This window comes from Drosophila tropicalis, unplaced genomic scaffold (genome assembly GCF_018151085.1).
Source record: "Drosophila tropicalis isolate 14030-0801.00 unplaced genomic scaffold, ASM1815108v1 contig_694, whole genome shotgun sequence".
Lineage (NCBI taxonomy): Eukaryota > Metazoa > Arthropoda > Insecta > Diptera > Drosophilidae > Drosophila > Drosophila tropicalis.
The window spans coordinates 1,398,394-1,418,711 of NW_027173176.1; the positions used below are offsets into that span (position 1 = coordinate 1,398,394).

Sequence of the window (20,318 nt, forward strand, 5' to 3'; positions counted from 1 at the left end):
GAGAGAGACACCCAGCAAGAAAGAGAGCGAGCGCTAATTGTGTACCATCACCACCATCACCGCCGCCACCAACTGAGTTCTTTTCGCTGTTTTGTTGTTGCCTTTGAGTGCCGTCAGCAGCGTCAGAGCGACAGCGTCAACGACGACCACGATATATACCCCCGGCCGGAGCAGCGCTGCCTATAAATAGTCGGGACCAGAGCATTGCGGTTCATAGTAGCTTCGAAACACTGCTGAGATACACACCATATATACACACACACTCACACACAAAACAGTTACTGCAACTGAAAAGCGAAAGATACAATATATTTCAAAAGAAAATTTCAAAAATTGTCATCAACAACAAACATTTTTTTTTTTGCAAAAGAAAACAGCGTGTATTACAAAAAGAAGAATTCTATATATTACAACAAAAACCAAGAATATTGATTGGTTAAAAAGAAAACAAACAAAAAAATAACCAATTTGAGACTCAGAGAATCAGATTCAAATGCAGAAGCAGAAAAAGAAACTCTATTATCTATATATCTATAATAATTAGAAATTTGCCATCAAACAAATGCAACGGACCAACGCCATTTAAGTGATAAAACATTAACAAAATAAATTATAATACCAACAACAACAACAACAACAACAACATCTACAAAAAGTGCTGTGATTTCCAACTACAAAAGTAAAATAAAAGTTAATTTAAATCAACAACAACAACAACAAGCAACAAGAAGAAAAATAACCAATCAACATTAAAAACTTTAAGCAATCATTACAAAAATATAAAACAAAAATAATAAAAGCAGCAAACAACAACAAAACAAACAAACAACAACAACAACAACAACAGCAAATTGTGATAAATGAATTAAAATAATCAATAACTATTTTAATATTTGTTAAATGCTTCAAAGTTTCAAGTGATACAAAAAGAAATTAAAGAGAAGAGAAGAGAAGAAAAACCGTCGGCGAAAAGCAAATTATTTTCACATTTCACTACAACATACATACATACAAGGAAAAACCGACAACCGCAACCAAAAGAAAATTCAAATGAAAATGGAAATAATGTCGGTGCAACCCATTTATGTTAGCGATCTGCGATCCAACAAAATCCGAGGTAAGTTTACAAAATCCAAAAAGAAAAGCAAACACAGTCACACTCACCCAACCACCCACCCACCCACCCACACACACACACAAAGTATCTAATAAATGTTGAGTGAAAGGTTTCTAGAACCTTCTTATGCCAAAAGGTCTTGAATTCTAGAACTTTCAAAAAGAAATAATAAAAACCTTTTCAATATTCAATACAATTTTTTCTACACCATAAATATATTCAAAAAAGATTCTTTTCATAAGCTCTCTCCTCTTAATACAATTTAATTACAATCATTATTTTTTTTTTTTATTTATATTCTTTCCTTGTTCTCCTTTTGGCATTATATATTTTGTTTTTTTTGTGGTTTATTTTTATACAAAACAACAACAAAAAAGAAATGCATAAAAAATCAATTTGCAATTACAAAAGAAAAATGTCATAAAAAAAAGTAACGAAAAAAAAAAGAAACCAAGAGGTTGTTGGCGGGGGAGGGGGCAGGGAAATGAAACATTAAAAATAAAACGCGAAAAAAAAATCCGTTAAACAGCAAACAACATGGTCACGTACACAGCAATAAAAAATGATTTTTGGGCTCTTGCCCTCTCTCCGGGTTGTTCGCCCGTTGTTGTTGTTGTTGTGTGTGTGTGTGTGTGCCCGCCCGCCCGCCGTGTTGTTGTTGTTGCTGTTGGTGTTCCGCTTTTATCTCGATGTTCGTTCGTCGTCGTCGTCGTCGTTGCTGTTGCCAAGTGCCTAGCCAAGTTGTTGCTCAACACACTCACACACATACACTCATACATACAATTAGTTTAAACAATAGGCATTTGGACTAATCAAAGGTTTCTTTTCTTTTGCGCTTCTCTCTCTCTCTTTTAGATTGGACCATAATGTCACCGCCGACAACGAGCGCCGTTAATGTGAGCGTTGTCCCCAAAAAGGCAGCCATTAAAAAATCCAGCTCTAGTTCCAGCTCTAGCTCATCATCGTCGGGCAACAGTATTAAGCACAGCAGCAGCAGCAGCAGCAACAGCAGCAGCAGCAGCAGCAATGCTAAGAAGACCAAATCCACAAGCTATCAGCAACAACAACAACAGCAGCAATCCATTTATAACAACAACAACAACAACAACAACAACAACAACAACAACAATTGTTATGATGATGATGATATCGCCTCACCGGCCGATATTGATTATGTTGCCGTACATGAGCTATCGGAACGTCTGCTGGATGAGCTGCGTGCTGCCAAATCACGTCACTTGACCTGCACTGAAGTCTCGCTACCCTGTGATCTCACGCCCAGCATTGCGGCGGAAATAATACGCGTATCGGAGAAGGAACCCTGCGGCATTCGGGGTTGTACCATTTACATTGAATTCGAGGATGAGCCACAAAACTCAAGACGCATTGCCTCAATGAAATTGGATCCAGAAACGGTATCAACATTCGAGGTATATTTAACATTGCGTCAGGATCATCGCGGCTGGACATCATTATTGCCTCAGTTCATGAAAAGTTTGGCACGTACCATAACAATCAGTCCCGAATATACGATTACCAAGCATAAACTCTATTCGGCCGATGGCTTGGGTGCCCGGCGAAGCTATAGTTTTGGCAGTAGTCAACAGCAGACACAGGCACAGGCCATAGCCACGCCAACGATATAATATAATAATATATATACATTTATCTATGTATATATATTATTATATATATACACATATAGTATATACATAAGTACGAACCGATCGACTTGATAATGATATGATATGATGTGGAGGAAGTTTGATGTTGATGTTGAAGTTACAACCTCAATCCCCCCTCTCTTCCCCCACCCAAACAGAGTAAAAAAGAAAAAAAAAAATTAAATTACCTACCCCCTGTGATGATGTCCAGCGAGAGAAAGAGCAAGAGATATATAGAGATAGATACAGAGAGAGAAAAGAGAGATAGTAGTTAGTTGCCTTTAAACATAATGTTGAAGCAACGACGAATTAAAGTATTCGAAGCCACCCCACCTACACACACACACACACACACACTTACACACACACACACTTACACACCAAACACACTTACACTCTCATACTAAATACTAAATGAAAACGAAACATGCAAAAAATAAAAAAAAAGAAATGTAATATTTCTTTTTTTTTTGTTTTTGATTTTTCAAATATTTTTTTTTTTTTTCTATTGTCAGTGTAATTTGTGACTCTCACCACCATTTTACTTAGATGCGTAGAATTCTTAGGAGTTTAAGTTTTGAGAATACGAAAAACAAAAAAAAAACAAACAAAAAAAAAAAAAAACATGAAATTCAAAGACGGCCAGACAGCAGTCATATAGGTACTATATAATACCATCTGGTATATAGAACTATCTATATCCCCTGCCCTGTCCAGTTAGTCGACAACTCATGAATATGTGATAACTGTTTAAGATGCTAAGTGTTCTTTTGCCTGACCCCCAGTGGCCGGGCAAAAGACAACAATTGATAAAACAAAAACAAAAAACGATGATAAACACACACAAAAACAGATTCTTTTTTTTTTTTTTTCAATTAAATGCTAGGCTCTATATTACTATATATATATATCGATATATATATATGTATGTATACACACATACACATTTGTATATATATATATATATATCAAAAAAAAAAAAACTTGATCTTAACAAATTTCAAATTTCAAATACAACAAAACGCAGTGAAAAAGTCGAAGTTGATGTTAAAAAGAAAAAAAAAAAACCAACAAAAAAAAAAAAGAACACACGCTCCAATTTTGTTTAGTTAGACGCAGCTTGCTGCAATAAAATACAATTTTTTTTTAAATTATTAATTAATCTTAATTAAAACCAACAAATTTTAGGATTTTAACAAATTTTTATAAATATATATCTATATATATATTATTAAATGTATAGCGCGTACTACAAGAAAAAGAAAACCATTAAAAAAAAATATGATTCAATGTTTAAGGCAAGCAAATAATTTTAAAAAAATAAAATTTATAAAAAGAAAAAACAACAAATATCTCAGTAAATGTGAAAGCGTAAAAAATTTGTAAAATTTTTTTTTCTGTCTGTGTAAAAACAAAAATATTAATAACAAAAAATATTAAGAAAACAAAAAAAAACACACACACACACAACTCCAATTGCGATAACGAAACAAAAATCTTTAAATGTAGCAATGCGATATAATTTTAAAAAATTAAATTACAAATTAAACAAAAAAAAAAAAAAAAAACAAACATTAATGTTCTCACCCACACCAACACACACACACACATACACACATTTATACACCAACAAACACGAAAGTATCTATTACCCGCAAAAAGTATCTAAAAAAACAAAAAAAAAAAAAAAACAAATCGACAAAAATACTATTTATTACGACAACAAAAAAAAAATACAAAAAAAAAAAAATACAAAAAATGATGCATGTATTAATTTTTTTCTATTAAACCACAAACCAACAAAACAAAAAATCATATATTGTATTTAATGTTAAGTTTTTTTTAAAAACAAAAGAATTGTGAGAAAAACAAATTTGTAACCAAAATGTAAGCAAAAAACAAAACAAAAAATCATACGACAAAAAATACCACACACAAACAAACACACATACAAAAAAAAAAAAAACACAAAAAAAAAAAAAAAAACCAAAAAACAACAAAAAAATTAAACAAAAAATAAAAGCATTACAGTTTTCCTGCGCTAGCGGAAAATAATTGTGGAAAAAATTAAAACGAAACGGCTTTCTTTTTTTCTTATGTTTTTTTTTTTTTGCACTACAAACGCTGCTTGGGGGTGTTTGGGGTGGGGGGGGTGGGTGCGGCGGCAATGTGAAGTGGGGAGGACAACTTTCTTTTGCAGCCTTTTAAACTGAAAAACGGCAACGTTGCAACAGCATCAACTCCAACTCCAACTTCAACTCGTTGCAACAACTATGCACCAAGCGGTCGTTGGTAGGGTAACCAGTTTTTTTTTTTTTTTTTTTTTTTTTGGGTGCCCAAGCAAGTTGTTAACGTGTGGTTGTTGATTTTCTTTGTTCGTATTGCTGTTGCCCACTGTAAACTCGTTTGAAAATGGGCAACGGCGCTGCCCACCAGCATCATCGGCACCACCACACCACATCAGCAGACATGAAAACGATGTTTCCGTATTCAAAAGGAACTGGTAGTATCAGAACGGTTTAGTTAAACTCCTTCATAATCTGAAATCTTTATACTAGTTTCATCAAGCCCAACAAAAAGCCAACCCACTTTCCACCTTTCAAAAGCGTGGTCACGTCTTTGGCGTTTCCGTTAAGAACCACCGCTTAACCATCGTGGGCCAAGAGTCAGACATCACACCAGATTCAAAACCCACAATTTGTAGTTAGCAAAAAATTTTCAAATCATTTGACCGATCTGGTGGCCCAAAGAGTGTTCAAATTTTGATAATCTCTTTGACCCTTGTTTCTACCTTTGGAATTAGGTCTTATTAAGAGACTAGGACATTTGTGTTGACATAAGGAATATACAATATTAAGACTTTACAGCAGACTTTAAGGCATTTTTACTTGAATCGATCTTTTTGCCATGTTAAAGGGGTTAGCCAGTTTCTAGAGCTTATACAGCTTAATAGTTAATGAAGAGTATTTGCTTTTAAATGTAGTTTCATTTTACTTTATTTCGTATTTAGCTTAAAGCTAAAATCTATGTACATCTCAGAATTTAGACTAAATATCTTTCAGCTGACATATAGTAGATAATATGGGACTGAAAAAGTTATAAAATCCATAGAGAATTTAGGTAAAGAAACAATTAAATGTTTATTGTAAGTGCAAGTGACTTATAACATAACGACATAAACCTGGCCCTCGTTAAAACGATCTTCTTTAACAAAAACTTAGTCCTACAGGATTGTGAATTTGCTATCTCTGCTATATCTACTTTTAACACGGACCGATTCAATGGTTTTGTCTTTTTTTTTTTTTGGGATTGTTTGCATTTCCTTTGCATTTTAAACATATAAATTTTAACTGCTAACGATTTAAATATCAGAATTCATCACATTCAAAGCGTTTGCTGTGTTAAAACAGTAAAATTCGGGCAATAAAAACTTTTTGTTAGCCTCTGTGGATCATAATCCCATGTCTTGTGAGATGTCCATGTCTCGCTTAACATGGTATTCCCTAGGAAACTAATCCCTTTGTTAAGCGAGGGCCACGTTTACTCAAAGATCACAATTTTATTGCCCTTGTTCGACTTTTTAAAGAGCAGATTTGGACATCTCTTAAAAAATTTTGGCTAATTTTTTAAACTAACTTAACATTTTTATTTTCGGTCAGCAGAAAAAAACGTTTAACTTAGCTTTGATCCTAAAATAAGCTGATCGTGTACTCAAAGTCAATATTTAGTATCAATAAATGATTGAAAATTTAAAAAAAAAAAAACACACACACACACAATCTTAAGGCAAATATAGGTCATTTATGTGAAAACCTTCTCCCAAAGTTTATCACTTTCAATTTCTCTCGAGTGGGCGAGGGCAGTTTGTTTAAACTCTTAAAAAAAGGTATTAAAAAAATGTTTGATATATTTTTAAAATACTCAATTTTAGTTGGTAACAGCTAGGCTTTATCTGGCTTATACAGAGGGCCTAGTCAAGTCACACACATGGCAAATTTTATTGACATTTAGTCTTAGGGATTTCCGTTTTATATTTGTCATGTTAAATTTTCCACAATAATTTGATGAAAGACTTTAAATCTATGGATTTGAAACTATTTCAATTCTATTGGAATACACACACACACACACACAGACACATCATGTATGGACTTGTAAGTATAAATAGATTATTTACTGAATTAAAACAAAAAGAAAAGAAAAAAAAAAAAGAATGTCCAACTTGCCACATGTGTGCCATTTAGTGGAAAAAAAAAGAACAGATCTACTTATTGACTTGACAAATCCCTCGAAAATTAAAATATTTGCTGCGCAAATCTTAAGAATAAGAAAAAACCGTACGCTTTCTAAATATCTAGATATCAAGATAGATCTATCTATAACTCAAAAGTCCACACGTGCCGACAAACAAAAAACAACAAAAACTGGAGACTTTCCATACCAAAAAAACCAAAATTAATTGACTGCCAACTGTCTGAGGAGGCAGAGACAGAGACAGAGAGAAAAAAAAAAAGAGAAGTACTACATATAGAATACATAGTAGAAGCTAGTTGGAGGAGGACTTGAGAAAATATTTGCCATTTTGCTTAATAACAGAAATTCCGTACGGTTTTTCATCTGTTTGTTGTTTTATAATTTTTATGTTTTATACACCTTTTTTTTTTTTTTTTTTTTTTTTATGCAGGCGGCAAATTGTTGACAATAAGTGACACACCCCAATCTATTTATTCTACTATATTTATTGTTTGTTTTTTTTTATGGAACGCTCAGAGAAAACAAAACGCGGTATTGTTTTTGGGCTGTATGTGTGTGTGGGTGGTAGGTAAGGAATGGTGGGGAAGTTAAACAAGAAGTTAAATAATATTGCAAATATTGGCAAAACTTTTATACTTTTTTTTTTTTTTTTTTTACCCATTTTGTTCTTCTTTTTTTTTTTTGTTAACTTTTCGTTTCATATGTATGTGGGGAGACTCCCCAAGAAAGTGAGACAAGTGTTTTGGTTCGATTTTTGGGAATACCATGCAGATGTTTCAAAACGAAACTACAGAGAAAGGTACATATGAAGAGGGTGGTGTAGTGGAATAGTGTGTGTGCCGGGATGTGTGGGGGAGGGGAAAACACGCCGAAAATGTGTGACCAAGTGACAAAGCAAATGAAATTGGGAAAAATTCTTTTGGAAAAACACGATGAAATGGCAAAAATTACCAGCACGCGTGTGAAAACTATCAATAAAAACAAGGAAAGAAAAAACTACGAGTTAGTTATTTTAGATAAATGAGGTGATGACTTTTAGATACCCTACTGCAGGATATACCTACATATAATAAATATGCATCTATACATATCTCTATGTATATATATATCTGCGTAAGTTGCAACTTTGTTTCCATTTGAATCATCCTTTCCTTTTATTTCTGTTGCGCTTAGCACTTGTTAATTTTTAAGAGTTGCAAGAGTAAAGACTTTATAGATACCCTTTAAATGTTAAAAATGAACTTACATCTTTATCCCATTTCATCTTGACAGTAAGTAGTTAATATGTAGGTACTTGAATATCTGAAGAAATTAATATACGATTTTACATTTTGCACTTCTTAAAGATATAAACACTTTTTAGGTGACCCCGACTTTTTTTTTTGCTTTAGTGGTGACCCCAATGTGTTTTCTCTCACAGCATATATTCCTTTTGATAAGAAGACTTTAGAGTAGCCTGACGAAACCTCTTGCTAATGAATCGACAGATTTGTGTGAATTATCAAAAATAACCTTGAGGTTTTTGGAACTCAAACTGAATGTGCCTATTTATAAAGCTAATAAGTACAGGGTATTCAATTCTATATTGGAGCATGTTTGTGTGCGAGAGAGCTGTGAAGACTTTGAAATATTTCTAAAAACAACTATAAATTACAAAGTCAAGGAAATTATCAGCGCAGAAAACGCGTCAGAGGAGCCTGATGAAATCGTATAACGAAATTTAATGTGTCTCCTCTTTTCCATCTCCTCTACCCGCAGCCATCTACCACAACCTTCGTTTACCCCACAATCAGACAACAAACAACAACAACTCGTAGAGAAATATGCAAAAATTGTGACGTGAAATTGATTTAATTAGGTTTTTGTTATGACGTGACAATTTGAATTAGTTGAGAGACATTTAGTTTTGGACCACAAACCGAGAATATTTATTAGTTTTTTTTTTTTTTTTATCGCTTCGCTATTTTAATTTTTATTTGGTCGTTTTTGCTTTTTTTTTTCTTTCTTTTACGTTCACTTGCACTGAAAGCAAACAGAAAAATAATGAGATTCAGACAAAAACAACAAGAAGAAACAGCAACAAAAAAATAAATGAGATGGGACAAATAAATAAGTATAAGTACGAGTAAAATATACATTTAGTCAGGTAAGTCTATTCTTAGATATGACAACAGAAGACCAGACCAGGCCAGAACAGAATAGAACCAAAGCTAAGAGAAGCAAAAGAACGTGAGAAGGGAGAAAGGGGATAAGAGATGGATGACAGACAAACCTCTGCGGTCATCAGCCGACTTGGAAAGTGTTTTCTATATAATATTTTTTCAATCAGTTCATATTAAATTCTTCTTCTATCTCCTTAACTGCAGGAAGCCAACAGCCAAAACACAACGATGACTATTGCATTTCCATCTAGACAGATGTTCTCAATCATCACACTTATTAGTTTAATCTGCCTATCTACTATATAGATATAGATAAACTGGTTGTTGTTGTTGTTGTTGTTGGGGCAGGGCATTACCAATCAATTATATTCTGTAATTAGAGATAGTGAAATCCGTTAACTTTGCGATTAGTTTATCTTTAGCCCTATATAACAATTCATTTACAAAAGCAAAAACTGAAACTGAATGTTGAATTTATTTATTGATTTATATACTCAAATATATACTTTAAGTTATGACCAATACGAATAATATTTTACAACAACAAACTAAAGTCAGCAGATCAGCCCTACTTATATATACGTTTGGAATCGACAAACAATTGCAAACAACTGTCATATATCTACCAAATACACATACATTATTTAATGATATTTCCTGTATAAACTAAAGCTTTGCTTAGTATTCATTTAAACAACCTGTCAAATATCCAAAAGTTCAACCGATAAATGTAGGTGTAACATTAATTTTTGCTTGTGTTTGCCATTAAATTTGCCAACAATTTCATCGATTGATCATTTGCCTAGAGTTTAGTATTAATAACTATTCAAAATCAAAGGGAAAACAATCATTTAAAAGAGGATATTCCCAGATATACAAAAAAAAAAAAAAGACGAGAAAAATAATAATAATAAATAAATTTTATTGCAATCGCATTTTAATATAAAAATCTTTTCTTGTAAGTCATTTTTGTAATAAATTTAGATATGATTATTATTAATGATTAAGATGATACTGTGTGTGAGATTGTGTGTTTTAGTTATAAAATTGGTTTGTGTTTTTTTTTTATCTTCTTTTTTTTTTTTTTTTTTTTTGGCAAATTGCCAGCGAAAAAATAATTTACATAGCAATTAGAGAAAATTTTCGCTATGGCAAACGAAAATTTATTTGAAATAAATAAAAATTTGACTTTCAATCAAAACAATACGATGACATATTGCAGACCGAGTGTCTGACTAGAAAGATAGCACACACACACACACCCACACACACACAATGGCAGGGCTTTGTAGTCAGTTTTTCCCACTCACTTCTCTATAGATATTGTATTTTGCCATTATTCTATAGTGAAAAGTTGACCCACCTTCTGCCATACAAAAGTATCTAAATTGTATGTATGTATGTATGTGTGTGTGTGTATCTATCCTCCAATTGTATCTATGTATGATTGTTGCTCTTCATGACAATTTGTCTATGGGGTAATCATAGCAACTATTCATCTATTTTCAATTCTGTTCTGTCTTTTCTATTTTCTTTTTCTTGGTTTTTTTTTGTTTGTCTCTTGTTTTCTCTTTCTTTTCTATTTAGTTCCCTTGCCCTTGCCTTTGCTTTCGCTTTTTTGTTTCTTCTTTTGTTATAGGCAACCACAAACACGAGTCTACATATATGGCAGATCATACAATATAGAGACAATTGGACGTAGAGTTTTTATTTTAATGTTTCTTTTTTTTTTTTTTTTTTTTGCAGGCCCATCCTCCTACGCCTCCCCTCCCTCCCCGCCACCCGTTGTTGTTAGCTGGCTCTTCTTGTTTTGAACTGAGAATCGGTTGTTTTGGCCCTTTATTTATTTTCTTTTTACTATTTTTTGTTCTTTAGTTCACTTTGACGACCTTTGAGTTGAGTTGTGCATTACGAATTTTGTTTTTCAACTTGTCATATCTTTTTGTTTTGTCTCTTTCTTACTTTGACGATCTTTTGCTGTCTCTCTCTCTGTGTGTGTGTGTTTCTTTCGGGGCTGACTCAATTGGTGGTATCACTTAGATTTTGTTTGCTTCGAAGACTGATAAGCAGGTTAGGTTAGGTTGCCAACGGACTGTGACAACAATTGACGACTGTTGCGAGGCAGACCCAGAGGCAGAAAAGCGGAAATGCGAAACTGGCTAGAAAATAGCAACAACAACAGCAACACTAATAACAACAACAAAAGTCAAGAGTAATTGTAGCATTCCAAGGTTTTCACAGTATGAATTTGTCTATATAAACATATGTACATTTATATGTATGTGTGTGTGTGTGTGTGTGTGTGTGTGTACATACACTTGAAGGAAATACATACATACATATGTCATCCACTTAATAAAAATTCAATTTCAGGCCCTTAATAAAACTTAAGAATGCGAAAAATAAGACTAAAAACATGTGCCCAATAACTTAAAATCAAATATTTTCAAGAGGTCGAAGAATATTAATTAGAAAATTATATTTTCCCAACATAATCGAAAAATTCTCTTTAACTTCTAAGGCTAGAATTTTGCTATTGCTTTTGTAATAATATTTTCTTTCTGATTGTTGCTTAAATCTAATTTATCAACTTCTTTATAGTTCTTTTGTTTTCAATAGTTTTTTAAATATTTTTTTTTTAATTTTTTGATAAAGTTTTTTCTTATGTATTCTTTATTTTTGTAAATTTGATTTATTTTTTATTTTAAATGTTTTCATATTCAATACTTTTGCTTAATTTTGAATATCCTTAATTCGTTTTTAGTTTAATTGGGTTTATTTTTAAAGCTTTTGGTATATATACATATATATTTTTTTATATTTAATAAGTAAATTGATGAAATTATCCATAGGTATTTTATTTAATCCTTTTTTTTTTTAATTTTTATTATTTTTTAAAAATATTTTTCATAGTTTTTTATGTTTTTTGTATTTTCTTTTATTAATCATAAGTTTTTTAGACTTTTCTTTTTGGTTATTTTCTTTTATTATTTCAGAATATTATTATCATTGCTTTATGTGCATTGCTTTCATTCAGCTTGATCAACCATAAACATATTTATATATAGCTTTTTGCTTCTCTGAATGTATGTATATCTCGATATACAGACTCTTTACTATATATGTATGTATATATTATCTATATAGTAAACTAGACTGGTTTGTTGAATTGTCTAAGATGTCTAGACATGAAAAACTATAAATAGAAAGTTCTACTGATATTTGCCTATACATAGACAGAGATGGAATACATTATATAAAAGTAAGCTGAGATCTTGTTTTCTATTACAAAATTGTCGTAAACTTGGAGTTTTTTTATATTCTGTTAAATAAAACTCGATTTCATTAGGTTTTTAATTACTAAATGATCTCCCCAAAAACTTTGCTACCAAAAAGACAAAACAACTAATGATTCTAAAATTTCAAATTTTTTTTTTCGTTTTGTTATTTGAGAAATAACAACAACTTCCTTAGTGGGTAATTATTCAACATTGTAATTGTAAGCCAAACTCCTTTTTCAGACATTTATGTATGAAAAAAAGGCTCCCGATGGTTATATTAGTATCCTTTCTCTTAACGTTTCCACAGTCAAAACAAAAGAAATTGGCCAAATTGGCAGATACACTCTGCAATCAGTTAGAGAGAAAAAAGTATCTTAAGGATGAGTGAGATACTTTTGTATGTCACTTGATTTGAATGGCTCTCTGGTTTTTCGCTCTGTGTATATTTGCATTTATACCTGGGTTAGCAACAATGCGACTACACAACGGCAACTTTTCATTGCAATCACAAAAGAAGCAGCAGCAGCAGCAACAACAACAACAACACTAATGAACAGTGAAGGTTTCCTAAATCGAAGCAGCAACAACTACAACAATGAAGTACTTAAAACAACAACAGCAATAAAAGAAAACCAACAATAACAACAATAACAACAACAACAACATGACAAAAGTCGGGTGGTAAAGTGCAAAATTGTTGTGAGTCATCTGCAAGTTGCTGCTGCTGCTGCTGCTGCATGTACAGGTTTTTTTTTTTTTTTTTTATTTTTTTGTACTTTTTATTGTTCGTATTGTTGCTAGGGCCCGCAGAGTCCGATTGCTTGGTTGTTGGTTTGGCTGACTGGTTGGTTGGTTGCTTGCTTGCTTTTTGCTTCTCTGAATGAGTCGACACAAGGTGGCAACAACAACAACAGCAATAATAACAATAGCAGCCAAGCAACACAAAAGGCCACATGTGCAAAATTTTTAGCATAGAAACAAAAAAGATACACGACAACATCAACAATAACAACAACAACAACAACCACTGAGAGATGTAAGGTGAAGAGGAGAGAGTTGAGTTGAGTAGAGCAGTGCAAAGGCGGCACACAGGCCCGACTGTCATTATCAGATTTAGCCAAAAAAAAAAATAAAAACCTAATCCCCTTTGGAAGAGGATAAGAGACAGAGAGAGAGAGAGAGATAAGGAAGAGATGGTGCAGGGGAAGGGAGTACAAAATGCCATTTGCCAGTTGGCAAATTAACTATATTTTCGGCAAAAGTATCTCAAAGATATGAATTTGTAACAATAAAAAATGTAAATTTTTATGTGGTTTTGCCAGTAGATGGAGAGTGAGAAAGGAGAGAGAGAGAGAGATAGAGAGTGAGGCATTGTACATTGCTTCTTTCTTATCTCAAATGGTTTTGCCTAACCTACCGTGTACAGAAAGCACACAAAACCCCATTCCCCTCAGTAACCACCACCCCACCCACCATGCTAACATCTTCTTCCCTCTCTCTCTGTCTCTCTCTCTCTCTGGGCTCCATTGCTAATTAAATAAGAATCTTTTGAGATACATTTCTTCTTCCCTCTATCTCTATCTCCTCGATTATTATTTTTTTTTTGTTATTTAGCAACTTCTATTACTTTTTGTCATTGAAACATTTGTACATAGAAACAGTTGAAAAATGCTAATAGTTTGGCTGAGTAATACCAAAAGAAGAAGCAGAACAAAACGAAAAACAAAACCAAAAAAAAAAGTAACATTTCTTTTCATTTAATTCACATGGCAAAAAAAAAAAAAAATATATAAAAATTTGCATTCATTTGAAAGTTTTTCTTTGTCACGGTGTTTCTTTTTACATTTTTTTTGACACAATTTGGATAATTTGTTATATAAATTTAAAAAAAAATAAAAAAAACAAACAACTGAATGATCTTTTCAATAGACCAACTGTGAAATTTTATAATTTTTTGTTTGTTTTTTTTTTTTTGGTTTTTGTGAGGGGGAAAACAAATAAATTGCAAACAATTTGTAGAGTTTGGCTTGTTTATATAAAGATATTCGAGATATTGGCAATAAAAATGTGTGTGTGTGTGTTAACTAAGATAATAAAAAGATTAAACTAGTAAAAAGTAAACTATTTTTAGAGACAGAGGTGGGATGGGGGAAGAGAAGTTGTTTGGGATGAAAAACTTTGGCTCAAATTCATTTGTATCTCAAGTAGTTAATACAAGTTTTTTTTTTTTTTTTTTGCAACTTTGAATGACAAGAAAACACATAGAAATCTGGCAGAAACTTTAGCATTTTAGCTTAAGGATATTCACAACTTTAAAATACTTTTAGAACCAAAAAGGAGGAAAAAACCTAGAAAAATTTAAGCCAATTGTCTTGGATTAATAAATTTTGAAACAATCTCAAGTTATTGTCCTACATATTGTCTTACCACTGTATATTAGAACAAGTTTTGTGTATTTTCAACAAAAATTGATTTGCCATAGTCTTGCGAAAAGAGAAACTTGCATATGACTTTGAGGGGAATGGGGGGTTGGGGGTCATCATTTGGTGTTAAGTTGATGGTTACTGCTGAAAATTCTAAAAAAAACTTATTCATCGACCGAAGAGCCATCAAACCATCCGTGGATCAGCCATCAATGCCGCACTGGTGCCACCTGAACCATCACCAACAAACCACACACTCAACACGCTGGGCCCGCACACCACCTGAATGACTTGAAATTCGTTCGAGTTTTTCTTTGGTTTGCTTCAATTTTAAATTGGCATTAGTCATCATTCGGATGGATCAGCAGTTGCATTTTTGCTTTCTTTTTTTTTTTTGTGTTTTTATTTATTTATTTTTTTTTTTTTTGTTTTTTGTGTTTTGTTGGTTTGTTTTTAAGTCTTCAACCTGTTGTCGGTTTTATTTTTGTGTACTTGACAGCCATTGAAAGGGCAAGCAGCAAACACATTTCGCAAAGCTCATTAAGTTTCTGTTTAATACCCTGGCCATAAACGAGTCCATTTCAATTCTAGTTACTAGAATTATAAGCAACAAAATTAAACTTATTTTAAGTTTGGACATTTGAAACAAGCGTTCTAGTAACTAGTATATGACCAGTTTAGAGCATCTTTCTATGGAAAGGGTATAACAATAAGATAGGGTATACAAATATTCGCTATTCTAGTTTTATTTCGCATGGATATTGTATTTTTCTTATTGCTGTTGTTGTTCATTTTGAGTTTCTTCTCGGTTCGTTCTGTGTGCTAAATTTTGTAATCGAAAGTTGTTTTTGATGTATTTTTGTTGTTGTTGTTTTTGTTTTTCAAAGCAACGGCTTAGTCAAAAGGTATTAAGTAATACTTAGATACGGGAAGGTAGTACTTAATGTACTTGAAAGCCTCATTTAAATTTGTAAATTCTTGATGATGTTCTTATTGCTGTTGTTGTTGTTGTTGTTATTGTGGTTGAACCTAAAGCGAAATAAACATTTACTCACAGCAAAACAAAAAATACAAAAAAAAAAAAAAAAGAAAAGAAAAGCAAAGAAAAAACAAAATTGTTTATGCAAGCTAGTATTAGATTAGTCATCGAATGTTAATGAGCATTGGGCGTAAGTACATGCACTTGAGTAACTAAACTAACTACAAATAATACCGAATCAACAAAAACAACAACAAAAATTATAATAAAGTATTTCTTCTTCCATTACCCCTTCTTAATAGAATTTCATTTGTTGTTAAACATTTTCATTTTACAAACCTTTAAGCACTAAGTTTAGTTAACTTGAAAGACTTGAAATTAGAACCGAATAAATACAATAGCTAATTATCAGTTTAATTAGTTATTAAGTTAACATTGAAGACTTACGACTAGTGATGGCAATAAAATGCAGTAATCGATTGTTAAATTATATGATTAATCGATAGTCGTCGAAATTTTATTACAATAAATCAAAGAACAATTAAAATAATCGACTAATCAAACGATTCTTTTTGAGTTTTTGAGATTTTAAAACTCTTTAGTTAGTTTAGTTTAGTTAAAGACGCTTTCGTCGCTAAGTCTTTGAAGCTTTTTCTTTTGTTATGAGAATAATAGATTAAATCTAACTTAATCCAAGATAATAAGATCTTGGAAATTACTTTTTTAAAGCATGGGTCTAACATTTTTATGGATAAGAAGGCGATTTTTAATTAAAAGGCATTTTTCGATACTATAGCATTTCATATAATTCATAGAGTTACACTTCTTACTACACAATGAAACAAAGTTACCATAGTTAAGCCTTTATAATGGAAACCAAAATCATTGAAATTAATGTTTCATATATGTATTAAATCTCAAAAGCTCTCAAATGTCTCAAATAAAGTCTATTGATTTTCATGTTGCGGAAGCACAAGTTGTCTAGTTTACAAAGCAAAGTAAGTATTACACATTAGGACATTTGAAATTCGATTGAAAACTCCCTACAAGGTCATTGAATTCTGGGAAATGATAACTCAAATGTTGAATAAACAACAAACAACAACAAGTAGACAAACACCACTGAAGTAATGAACATTTTTGTCGACATGTACAGGAAGATGTTGTTCCTGATTCTTCTGATTTACCTGGAATGGTAAATATGTACATTGCATTACAATATTTTGCCATTTGAATTGGTTTCCTATTGAGAAAGCAAATCAATTGTTAATTGCATTATTAGAATGAAAAAAAAAGTATAGCATTTCTGTGTAGTCATAGTCAATTTGAACCCGGACAATCTGACGGACCCAGACAATGATTTAGCAATATGCAATTAGTAATGCCCCATATAGACTTATCAGTTATACTATATAGATGAATATATGTACTTATACATATGTATGTATGTATACGTGTGGACAAGAAATTGGCACCTGCAAAAATTCTATATGAAAAACTTGCCTCACACAAGGCACGTAAGTACGTGAAAAGAAAGAGAAATAGTTGTAAGTACAACAAAAAAAAAAAAAAAAAAGTAAGTCACATGTTGGAAATGCTGGTAAATATTTACGCAGACAACGTACATATTATGTACTTTTGTCTGGGATGTCTCGAGTGCCTTTTGGAAGCAATGTAAGTTTAGTTAGGTTATCAGTGTGATTCAGTGTTGAAGGGTGGCCAGTTTTTTGTTTTTTTTTTTTTTTTTCAGAGAGATCTACTAGAGTTATTTATAGGCGACAAAAGTACTTATTCTCATAGTTGTTTTAACTTTAGACTCTTTGGCATTACTTGTCGCTTTAACTATTCTAAGTAAGGCTAAAGAAAGCCCCAGACAGTAGTTGTTGAAAATGAGTTCCATAAAACAAAATTCAAGTGCCTCTTTTTGTTGTTGTTGTTTTTACTTAGAACGAACTCTATAACCAATAAAATACTAATTCATTTTCAAATGGAAAACGATTGTCGTAATGCCCCATTGACGCTCGACTTTCACGTTTGTTTTTGCTTTTTATTTTTTTTTTTTTTTTGCGGACGACATTGATAGGAATTTGGTTAGCTGGTAGTAACTGTTGTTGCCACCGTTATCAATATTGTTTTTTCCTTCATAAATTCAAGCACTTTATAGTACGGAAAGAGTAAGTAGCCTTGCCTAGTCCATGGCATATCTTGAAAATTTTGCAGACGTTTGGTCTTCAACTTGCGATTGCCAAATATATATTATATATTTTACACATGAAATGTTATTGACCAACTTGTTTTTGGTTTTGTTTTTTGCTCAGATGACAGAGATTTGATAGAAAGACTTTAATTTGCTAGAATATTGATTCATTGAGGAATGTTATTTTGAGCAAAATATATTTGATATGATATTTGTATATACATATTTGTTTTTTTTTTCCGGTCAAAAGAATAGAAGAGCTATCTTGATTATGGCTGATTTGATTTAATTGGAATCTAGAGACATTCGTTTTACCTTTTAACTATGTCTCTATAAGTAGTTGGGAAATTGTCTTAAGTTTAAAATATATGGTTTTTTTTTTTCTGTTTTTAAATGGAAATTTAAAATCTCAAGGCAGATATTTTTACCAAGATATTGATTGTTAAGTAAACTGATTGACTTGAATCTTGATTAGACATTTTTGCAGTTAAATTAATTCTCAATTGTTGGCCAAAACCAAAAATGTAACCTATGTACTTATTTGGCAAAGATTGCTGACTGAGATAAAGATTAGTTTGTGTCCAATTTGTTTTTTTTTAACTTTTTGTTTTTTTTCTTTCTTGGAGATAAGATAACAATTTGTTGATGTTTTCGCGCTGTCTGCCGTTGCCACCGCCATAGCTGATGTCATTAAAATGTTGCCCCAAATTGGTTGGTTGTCTTTCTTCTTTGTAGTCAGAAAGCTTTTTGCGAATATTACTACTTGACCCTGGATGTGCAAATAACGTTTACTCAAGTTCCTAGTTTGTCTATGCCCAAAAACTAACTAAAATACACAAAAGAGAGATAGAGATAGATGAAACCGAAGAAGAAGAAAAAAGTAAAAAAAACGTCTTAAATGTCAACTTCTTAACCTCCCACCGAAAATATTTATGTGTGTGTGTGTGAGTGTCTGTTGCGTGTTTGCTTACATAACAAATTTGCAAAATACGGTTGACACCCCACATGTCAGGCTATATAGTACATATGTACCTCTCCTATATACATTATGTACATACATATATACACGGTTACAAAACAATAAAAATCATAAATCTGTAGTAAAGAGATTTACAATACTTTTTTTCCTTCCCCCAAAAGCGATTCATGTGACATTTCAGAGCGTTTCGAGAGAAGTCCTTTAGATTTTACTTTTTATATACTAGTTTATATAACGATACGTTTTTGTTTACTAGTTAAAAGGCATGTCAAAACATTTTTTGAAAACTAGAACGGAAATACGAAATGAAATCTTTATTAGATTCATATTATATCAGTTTCAAAATATTGATATGAAATAGTGCCAACTAGCAAGCAGATTGATTGCCATTTCATATCAGTTTTTGGTCTCAGTGTATGTCCACATATATATACATACATACATATATACTAAATATATATCTGTGTGTACTCGTAGTGTGTAGTTAGTTGTGCTGGCTGCGTTTCGTCGAGTAATTCGGTTTTATATTCACTTGTTTTTTTGCATGACGCTCTCTGATGCTGATTTTTTATGATTGCCGCAAAGGCTGCCGCTGCTGCTGCTGCTGCCTGTGCCTTCTGCTTCTGCTGTTGCTTATTTTGCAGTTTGCATTACATGAAAATGACCTACAAATAAATTAAGCTTTCAACTTGTTAATGTCCGTTTATTTTTTAAGTGCACCCTACTGGCATTAGTTAAGCATATGAGTTACTCAATTAATTGAAATTTCAACTCAGGAACTCGAAGGAATTAAAACTATTTTTCAATTGAATTACAAAACTTTTACTCTTTAGTTTGAAAGAAAAACTATTTGGTTTTCTCTTTTCAAAAGACTTTGATTAGCAAGAGCAAGTAAAAAGTAATCAAAACCTCCTAGTTCTTTCTTTCTTTCGACTTAAACCAGTTGGAAATTATAAAGAAAATACAAAATCAAGAAAAAATGAGCTGGCAATTTAGTTCAATGGAGATGAGTCTTTTGATCTAAGCTCTAAATAGTCTGTTTAATCAATTTAAAATAAAGAAGTTGTTAAAATAACATGAAAAGCTGACTTTAATAATGAAAAAAAAAAAAAAATCTTAAAAAACTTTAAATATTATTCTTTAAAAATGTAATATTATTTCTGATTTATATAATTGTTCACAGAAAGCAGTAAATTACATTTACTAAATTTCTTATTTTATTCTTATAATTCTTAACTGGTTCTAGCAATAGTTTGGACAAT

General features: G+C 31.8%; 1 protein-coding gene across 1 annotated transcript; it reads left to right on the top strand.

The window, feature by feature from the left end:
* The first annotated feature begins 212 nt into the window (after positions 1 to 212).
* On the top strand, positions 213 to 3,963 carry scyl (scylla). The gene is made up of 2 exons (XM_068292417.1): positions 213 to 1,117; positions 1,973 to 3,963. Exons 1-2 carry the CDS (start codon positions 1,051 to 1,053, stop codon positions 2,761 to 2,763), a joined length of 858 nt encoding a protein of 285 aa, XP_068148518.1. The 5' UTR covers positions 213 to 1,050; the 3' UTR covers positions 2,764 to 3,963.
* The last annotated feature ends 16,355 nt before the right edge of the window (positions 3,964 to 20,318 follow it).